This window comes from Carassius gibelio, chromosome B22 (genome assembly GCF_023724105.1).
Source record: "Carassius gibelio isolate Cgi1373 ecotype wild population from Czech Republic chromosome B22, carGib1.2-hapl.c, whole genome shotgun sequence".
Classification (NCBI taxonomy): domain Eukaryota; kingdom Metazoa; phylum Chordata; class Actinopteri; order Cypriniformes; family Cyprinidae; genus Carassius; species Carassius gibelio.
Genome location: NC_068417.1, coordinates 27002033 through 27011540, shown reverse-complemented (window position 1 = coordinate 27011540; position 9508 = coordinate 27002033). Strand labels below are relative to the sequence as shown.

Below are 9508 nucleotides of genomic sequence, written 5' to 3'. Positions count from 1 at the left end.
TTTGATACCAACCACATTAGAGGTATTTGCATGGGGTATAAATAAACGTCAAAGACGGTAAAAGATTATAACTAAGTTAAATTATCTCATGTAATATATTTTACTGTATGGTCTCCTGACAAGTTATTTGTCAACTGCACAGTTTACCAGGGTTAACTAACAAAGCTCAGACTGCAGAACATTAGTAGTAAGTGTCATATTACAATAAATATGACATGAGGTGCTAAAATATTTCAGAAAATTGTATTCTTACGTTTTTTTGACGACAACTTTCCTTGTGACGGGTCTTTAAAAGTGACTGTTACTAGTTCACCGCTAGATGTCGTTAATATTTAATCATCACTCGTCCTTGTGGCCAAAGCTCGCGATAAATCGAGAGTTCTGAGAACGACAGTTCTCGCGAGAGCTTGGGAACGCTTCCTCTTGGTTGGATAGCGGCTTCCTGGCCGGACTTTTTTTTCTCTTCCCCTCCTCTTTTTTTTTGTCTTGGGGGATATTTCAACTTGTGTTTTTGCGGGTCCTCTGGGGCCAGACAATTTTAGACAGCATTTCGCGGTGGGTCCCGTGGCTGCGAACGACAGGCCTGACTTGTCTTTAGCCGCGCTCTCGAGTCAGAGGCCGCCTCGAAGAGACACTCCAGCAATGAACGCACTGAAATAAACCGCTTTTCTTTGCAATTTTGCGCCTATGGCACTCGCTCTTTCCACTTGACACCTAAATATTATTCGGTACGGCTTCTAGAGACATGAAAGGGTGTTGAAATCAGTGTCTTACGAATCGCAGAAACTTCTACAGACACGACTGATAAGGGTTGGTGTAGCAATTGTGAAGGATTGAATGTCAGCAGAGTCCACCTGCTTGAAAATATCTTTGAAATAGATAACGGGCAACTATGGCACCAAAAAGAAGACCAGTCCCCTTGATCATAACCCCTACAGGAGAAGGGCAGTCAACCAACATAGATGCAGCGTCCGAGTAAGTATATAGTTTGTCATATCTGACACTTTTTGGTTTGCTTTCCTGCATACTTACCGTTTTTCCTGTGTTCAGGGCCAACCTGGAGGCCTTGCAGAGGAAGTTAGGGGAGCTGGACTTGGATGAACAGCAGAGGAAGCGGCTTGAGGCTTTCCTCACCCAGAAAGCCAAAGTGGGCGAGCTCAAAGACGAAGATTTTGACCCCATATGTGAACTTGGCGCAGGTAACGGTGGGGTGGTCCACAAAGTCCGTCACAGACCCTCAAGATTTGTCATGGCCAGGAAGGTAAGCGATCAACAGACTCATGCACCTGCACCTGTTCAGAGGCTGATCTTTCTGTGTTTTCTTCAGCTTATTCATCTGGAAATCAAACCGGCCATCAGGAACCAGATCATACGAGAGCTGCAGGTCCTGCATGAGTGTAATTCGCCATACATTGTTGGGTTTTACGGTGCCTTTTACAGCGATGGAGAAATCAGCATCTGTATGGAGCACATGGTGGGACAAGTGTTGTTGTTTAGTATGAGCTCATTGCAGAAGTGTTACAGGACACTGACATGTATTTGTCCGCAGGATGGAGGGTCTTTGGATCAAGTGCTGAAGGAAGCCAGGAGAATCCCTGAAGAGATTTTGGGCAAAGTTAGCATAGCCGTAAGTATTACCAGTCTCTTTTGCTGTATCTTTGTGTCAAATAATGCTTTTTAGATGTTGATTACAAATGGACCATATTGATTTAAATGTAAGTGCGCTTCTGCTTGTTGAAGGTTGTGATGTGTGTTGACACTCAAACTCTTCTGTTTTTGGCAGATATCTTTGTTCAAAGTGTGTATGGTGTGCATTTAATTATTAAATATGTTCTCCAAATTTGCTGCTTTGAAAAGAATTTCTGGTACAATTACTGTTCAAATCAAATCTGATGTGAACAATATTCTTATGCATGATCCCTTATTTCCAGATTTGTTGAATATTTGTTAGTTTCTCTTCACCAATTTTACTATAAAGTTATTTCATAAGACCAACTAGTCATTCACACTAGTTTGTGTATCTCTAATACTATCACCCAGCCATGTTGACTCTAATTGTTAGATTTCTAAAGTATTTCTCTTTTTTTTTATGATAGATAAAAATAATTAATGCCATATTTTGTTCTGTCAGTCTATATTAGATATATTTAGCCTGATTTTTGTATATTTAATTGTTCATGTTTCCCCCCCATAGTTTTATATTTATCTTTGCCATCTTCTGTGGCTCATTAAGAATGAATTATAAATTTTTTTTGTAAAACTGTTACCTAATAATATATATTTTTTAATACTGTATATTACAATGTTGTGATGTTTAATTCGTTTTAAGCATTTAAAATGATTTTTCTTGTGTGTGTGTTTTGTCTCACTTCAACAAAAAAGATAGCATTTTAATACCGTCCATTTATTGGTTATCAGCCATGACATGGAAATGACTACCATCTTATCAGTATCAGGGAGAATTTTAATATTGGCGAGTCCCTAGAATATAGTTTAACTCTACCAACTTCTTGTTTTTAGCGTCTGGTTAATTACAATAATTGTGTTTTATAATATTTTTAATACTTAATGTGAAGAAATCGTGCATATACATGGGAATTGCACTTGTAAAAAGATTGGGTTATTGTGAAACAGTTGTAGGAATGAAAAGAGGGCAACCTGCTTTTCTTGTCTAAAAGCAGTATAAAAAAAAAGGTACATAACATCTATCTTAACATGTCTGGCACTAGTACGCACAAACCGCAATATAATAAAGCTGTGACACACCCACAGATGTGCAAACTACCTTTCAAGTCAGAGTCACCAAATCATGCACATTTTTCAACACCCATTTAGCCTTATTCTTCCAAATGGATAGGGTTAAACTTCTGTTTCTCATCTGATCAAGACGAAACGCAAACACTTCAACACAAAGTCTAAACAAAGGTTTAGCGATCTGTTTGTGTGTCCATACTGTTTATTGCACATTTGAGCGAATGCATCTCAACTTTCGGTGATCACAAAGCAGAAGTCGTTTTGTAAAAGACCAGACTATGTAACACGTTCTGTAAATTTAGGAAGTTAGATACCACATTGAACGTTGAGAGAGAAAACCTGTTGATGACATCTATAATTCTCTTTCTACAGGTACTGCGAGGTCTGGCATATCTTCGGGAGAAACACCAAATAATGCACCGAGGTACACACAGAGCAACATTCCAAACTAATATCTTAGAAAATGTACGTGTGCATACACGCGCTGGATGGCAGCAGGAAGTAGCCCCCTAATGCAGCTATTGAAATTGCATAAGACGCTTTAAAATGATTATTATAGAGAGATTATGCCCCATTTTTTCAAAAGTATTGACTGAAACTCTAACCAGAGACCTTCATACAACCCGAGATTATATGGAGCAAAGATATTACAAAAGTTGGTATTATTCCAATGCTAAACGTCAGTCTTCTACAATTAAACGTAAATTAAAAAAAAAACTACATTGACTTTTTATACATTTATTTTTAGAAGTTGACCAAAAGTTACCATACAAATACCTTAATTGTCTCCAAGTGTGGCACAACCAATATTTGAGCAATAACACTATGTCTGAAAATGCAAAGCATCAGATTCTCTGTCAGGCTGTATGAGGGTCTGAAGGAGCCACACTGGGTTTGAAGGGTTAGACGGGGAGGGTCAAGCCTATAGTTGTGCTGTTGTGGCAGGGAGTGCTTGCCTGCTTGCGAGGAGCTGTCGAGGAGCCCAGCCGGTAATTACAGCCTCTCGGATGTGATTACATGGCAGCCGCACCCTGCAACCCCCACCCTTCTTTTTCCTCTCCCACTCTCACCCCTCTGTCCACTCCCAGTGGGTGTTAGGGCTGAAGGAGGGCCCGTCATGTGTGGAATCGTTGCATGTCTGCACTGTTATTTGCTCCTCTTGCCCTGTGTTTAAGATGATGGAGGTGGAAAGTGGCTTGCATGTCTGTCCTTTCTGCTGCGACGGTGTTGTCGGAGCTAGCTTTGCAGTATGTAGAGCATCTTGCGAAATTTTTTTGCTGGGCGTGCTGGAGAAAGGGCGTTCAAATGGGGATGGAAAGCCAGGTGGTGCCGCTGGGATCTGGACCCCGGCCCTTCATCTTACATGGTCTCTCTCTGTCTGGTCCCTACAGACGTTAAGCCCTCCAACATTCTGGTGAACTCGCGTGGCGAGATCAAACTGTGCGACTTTGGCGTGAGTGGCCAGCTCATCGACTCCATGGCCAACTCCTTCGTTGGAACACGGTCGTACATGTCGGTGAGTCACCCGCCCACTTCCCTCCCCAACCCCCAGTCCTTCTTGTTCCAAGCACTGTGCCGGTGCCCAGGATTCTTCCGTGTGGAGAGGAGGAAGTCGCTGCCAGGTTTTAGCCCACTCCTCTTGGCCACCTGCAGGGTGCTGCGCCCCACCCTTGTAGAGCTTTGACTTGCTCTCTGCTCTCTGCCTTGACAGCCGGAGAGACTCCAGGGCACACACTATTCAGTTCAGTCGGATGTGTGGAGCATGGGCCTATCACTGGTTGAGCTGGCTATTGGACGCTTCCCCATCCCCCCTCCTGATGCCAAGGAACTGGAGGCCATATTTGGCCGGCCAGTGTTGGACACAGGTGGGGCAGAAGGCCACAGCATGTCCCCAAGACCAAGGCCTCCAGGACGACCGGGTAGCGGTAAGACCTTTTTTAATTTCCCCAAACATTGGCATTGGTTTAATGCGCATTCGATCTTCTCCAATGTCTGCAAAATATGCGTGTTTTAGTTGAGCCTTGCGAATTGTTTTCCCTCAGGACACGGAATGGACAGCAGGCCAGCCATGGCTATATTTGAGCTACTGGACTACATTGTCAATGAGGTCAGAGAATTTGCTTAGCGTGCAACTTACTTCCTTTGTGCTTATTTTTGACTTTTATAGTATTTTTATGTAGCGGTTTCACTTTAACATCACCCCTTTTTCTGCTCTCCACCTGTCTCTACATCTGCAGCCACCACCCAAGCTGCCCCATGGCGTCTTCACCACTGACTTTGAGGATTTTGTGAAGAAATGGTGAGCTCCTGTGTGTTATTGTTGGTATTTTTAATTTACAAACCACAAAATCTTTAAAATGATATCCGAGCTATGTCAGATTTGGACCTCGATAAAAGGGCCGTAGTACAGGGATATCCATTCCAGCTCCTGGAGGCCCAAACATGCATGCCTGGATGTTTCTAGTAATTCTGACGACCTCACTTAGCTGTTTCAGGTGTGTTTAATTAGGATTGGAGCTAAACCTTGCTAAGATAGTGGACCTCCAGGAGCAGGATTGGGCACCTCTAGTGTATTACAGTTTGGGGAATGCAGGTTTGAATCTGGACTGAATTGTTCCCAATCTCACACATACTTCCTCTGCTCATTTCTTGTAAATCTCCACAGATTGCATTTAAATGTACTTTAAAGGTTCAGTCAGACTAGCTTGTCCTTTTAAAACGTCATGCAAACAATTTATTCTGATTGAAATCTACCAGTTCGGTGTTTGCAAAGTCGGACCAACTGAGCTAGATGTGTGTGTGTAATATATATATATATATATATATATATATATATATATATATATATATATATATATATATATATATATAAGATTTCTGAGCTGTTTTATTAAATTTGGAATTTTATTTTGTCTTACTGATGTTTTTTTTCTGTTTTCCACAGCCTCATGAAGAACCCTGCTGACAGAGCTGACCTGAAGATGCTAATGGTATGTAAAATCCCCTGTATAGTTACAATTATATTAAATTAAAATTTGAGTTATGCCAACATCTAGTGCAGTGTTTCCCAACCACTGTGCTGCGTGGAAAATGATCAGAAACGCCCATATCTCTATTATATTTTGTTATTATTTTAAATCAGTGCTATTGATCATTGTTTGTTTGTGGGTTTTACATCTATTCAACAATGAAAAGCATTCAAAAGAGCTTGTGACTAAACCTCGTACTGCCATTGGATCCTCAAGTTGTCAGTCAAACCTCATAACCCCACCCTGCATACATTCAGAATAAAGTTGCAAAAAGCGCAGTTTGAAGACGGATGTCTACTTTGCAATGCAAGGGAAAATAAAGAACTGATGTTTGAATACGTACAGCATTTCCTCTACCCAAGAGTCATTGTCTATAAAGGCTAATGCTTTTGTGTGTTTAAAGAGCAGAAAAGAGTCTTCGCATTTGCTGTCTAGTTATAGACAATATACTTTTGTAGGTTTTGAAATTTCCTGTGCATTGTGGTTCATCTTTTATATCGTAAGATTTTGGCCAAATGTATTAAACAACAAGGGAAACTTAGTCCCCATATACAGTAGTTACATCAAACTTTATAATCGGCAAACTTATGAAAACGTGATTATTAATTTACTGCCTCAGATGCAGCTGTATTAATGGACAAAACTGATTTCTGCCATTCAGTCATCAAAAACCTTGTTAACTCCATTTGAGTATGATTTTCAGAAATTAAGTGCAAGTGTCTGATAATGTGTATATATATAAAAAAACAACTCTGATGCAATGTTTAATTTTTTTAAAAATTAAGCGTTTTATTTTTTTATAATGCTTAGTGGTGTGCCATGTTTCTTTTTTCTTTTCTTTTTTACACATATCAGAACTGTATCGCTGCAGAAAACGGTTGGGAAACACTGATCTAGTGGAATAAAGTGGTAGGACTTAAAAAGATAGTTGAAAATTCTGTTGATAATTACTCACCCTCATGCCATTACAAACTCGTAAGATCTTCTTTTATCTTCAAAACACAAATTAAGATATTGTAGAAGAAATCTGAAAGCTTTCTGACCCTTCATAGCAACACAACTGACATGTTCAAGGCCCAGAAAGACAGTAAGAACATCATTCAATTAAAATAGTCCATGTGACACCAGTGGTTCAACCCTAATTTTATGAAGCTACTAGAATACGTTTTGTGCACACGCATGAGTAGTGGTACTCTCATGAACACATTGTGGAGACTGACACGGAAGAGAGAAAATTGTTTAATAAAGTAATTTTTGCTTTCTTTGCACACAGACATTATTCTCATAGCTTCAAAACATCACGGTTGAACCTCTGTCACTTGGACTGTTTTAACAATGTCCTTACTACTATTCTGGGCTTTACACGTGGTAATTACATTGTCTATGTAGGGTCAGAAAGCTCTCGGATTTCATCAGAAATATTTTTATTTGTGTTCTGAAGAAGAACAATGGTTTTACAGGTTTGGAACGACATGAAGGGATTAGTTAATTGCATCATTTTTATTTTGGGTGAACTATCGCTTTAAAGAGTGTGAGCTTTTTGTAGTAACAACACATCCAGTGTTCCAGTTTTTGGCCATGTTAGTACAGCAATTAGCTCTAGTTACAACTTGATTTTGAAATGTTTTCCCCATCGCACTGACAGTGCATAGTACTGACGGAAGATATTCCTAGCATGAATACCATGATGCATTGTAGAATATGATAAATTACAGAAATAATACTTATAGGGGTAAATTGATGTATACGTACTGAGAATCAAGGTAGGATGTATTGAAAATATAATTAATGATGTTTAATTAAAAATAAGAAGTAATACAATTAATTGATATTCATTTGCAGGGCCACACGTTCATCAAGCGGGCCGAGGTTGAGGAGGTGGATTTTGCTGGATGGATGTGTAAAATCATGGGCCTTCACCAGCCCAGCACACCCACTCATAGTGCTGAATGAACGCTGGCTCACAGCGTAGCCACCCATGCCATCCTCATCCTCTGCTCTACTTCTCTCCTTTTTGCTCTCACAGGCCTGTGTGCTTGTAAGCCTCCGACACACCGCTGTGCGCTCTTTTGCCGTTTTCTGCTTGCTCTTCTCTTCCACCGCGGTGCGTTCTGGGGCATTGTTTTATAAGAGCTTCTGGTGTTGGAACACAGTCATTTGAATGAATTTGGAGATAAGAGTCACTTAAGTGGAGTGGCTGTATTTTTAACAACCACATTATTCAAGAATGTCAAAATTGGTAAAGATCAGCTAGGTTTTGTTTCTATAACAGCTATTTCATTAGTCTCATGATGTTTTTGTTTACTTTTCATGGTTGGTTTATTAATTCATCATTGTGTTTTTTTGTTTTTTATTTGCTAAAGCGCTATTCTTTGGCAGATAGTGTTACACTGTGTTAAAATTGATAGCTTGGTTCAAAGGCAAACATTTAATTTAGAGTCAATTGCCGTTTGCATCAAAAAAAAAAATGGTGGAATGGTGTTCTTAAATCTTGCTTAATTTTTCAACTTGAAATCATCTTCAGAAGGGTATATTTGGGAAGGATTATTGTTTAGAACTTATGCTTCAGTGTACTTTTATTTTAATTTTTCAATGAAACCTAAAATTTCTTGCTTTGGATTTCAAGTTTGGAATACAACCAGGGTTGCATCTATCTTTACAGTGCTTTTACAATAGGCCCGATGAATTTAAACACATCAAAGTTATTTCAGCCAGGACCACAACAGGTACACTCATAGTCTGGTCTTCAGTGGTATATAAGTGCAAAGTAACGTCTCAGGCCACCATGTACAGTGCTATGCAGATCATATGAACCTCAGCAGATATTGCTGTATTAGTAGGTCTTATAAATACACGGGTGTTACAGATGGGCATTGTGAAGTGTGGCTAAAGCCCACTTGTTCTAAAGAGCTTTTTTTTTTCTTTCTCTAGTCATTTTCAGTAACATTAAAACTGTATTACACACTGGCATTCAGCTCCGACCAAATGAATGCATCGCCACACGTGTAGAAAATATATGTACAGTACAAATGGTACTGTTTTCAGTCTTAAAATAGCATTTTATTTTATTATAATTTTCTTTTGGGGGGGACTAGTTTAGTGAAGAGGATATAAGTCATTTTATTACCATATGGAATGTGTTGAATACAGTTCTAATATAAAAATAAAACTTATTTGTGAACGATTATTTGGCTGTAGTTGTTGTCAGTCTCAATGTTTTGGAAGATGTTTAATGATTTTATTTCAGTGTACTATAAATGTAAATTGTTAATAAGAGTGACTATTTCATTACATAATTTGAAATATAAGGCATATATTAGAAATATAGATAGATATCTAGAAAAAAACATGTGATTTGCATTATAGCTGTTCCTTTCTGGTATATTTATGCATGGCTGTGATAACAAGCAGTACCGGAAAATGCATATTATAAAATGGTTTAATAATGATGTATAATGTATACTCTTTTTCTTTTAAGCTAAATAAAGTCAATGGTAATACAGGTAACATACGTTGTACATGTAAAATTGTCTAATGTATTGAAAACAAAACAAAAATGTAGATCACCATTTACCCATGCTTCAAGGCTGCTCGCCAGCAAGGGATGAGCGGTTACAAAACCAAGCTGCATAGAGATGTTTTATAAAATACTTTGGCATACATTTCTGAAAATGTGTGCAAAAATATGAATTTAGTAACTTGAAATGCACCTTTAAAGCTTCTTT

General features: G+C 38.9%; 1 protein-coding gene across 1 annotated transcript; it reads left to right on the top strand.

Moving 5' to 3' along the window:
- The first annotated feature begins 398 nt into the window (after positions 1-398).
- Positions 399-8970, top strand: LOC127986868 (dual specificity mitogen-activated protein kinase kinase 2). Its single transcript, XM_052589130.1, has 11 exons — positions 399-975; positions 1051-1261; positions 1328-1474; positions 1550-1627; positions 3127-3178; positions 4146-4270; positions 4466-4679; positions 4797-4861; positions 4992-5053; positions 5699-5744; positions 7626-8970. Exons 1-11 carry the CDS (start codon positions 893-895, stop codon positions 7734-7736), a joined length of 1194 nt encoding a protein of 397 aa, XP_052445090.1. The 5' UTR covers positions 399-892; the 3' UTR covers positions 7737-8970.
- Positions 8971-9508: the final 538 nt, after the last annotated feature.

What these genes read in the sequence shown, in the direction of transcription:
- LOC127986868 (XM_052589130.1), top strand. Translation starts at nt 893, where the DNA reads ATGGCACCAAAAAGAAGACCAGTCCCCTTGATCATAACCCCTACAGGA. An exon ending in GAACACGGTCGTACATGTCG is followed by an intron (nt 4,271 to 4,465) that starts GTGAGTCACCCG and finishes CTGCCTTGACAG; the next exon opens with CCGGAGAGACTCCAGGGCAC. An exon ending in TGGACTACATTGTCAATGAG is followed by an intron (nt 4,862 to 4,991) that starts GTCAGAGAATTT and finishes CTACATCTGCAG; the next exon opens with CCACCACCCAAGCTGCCCCA.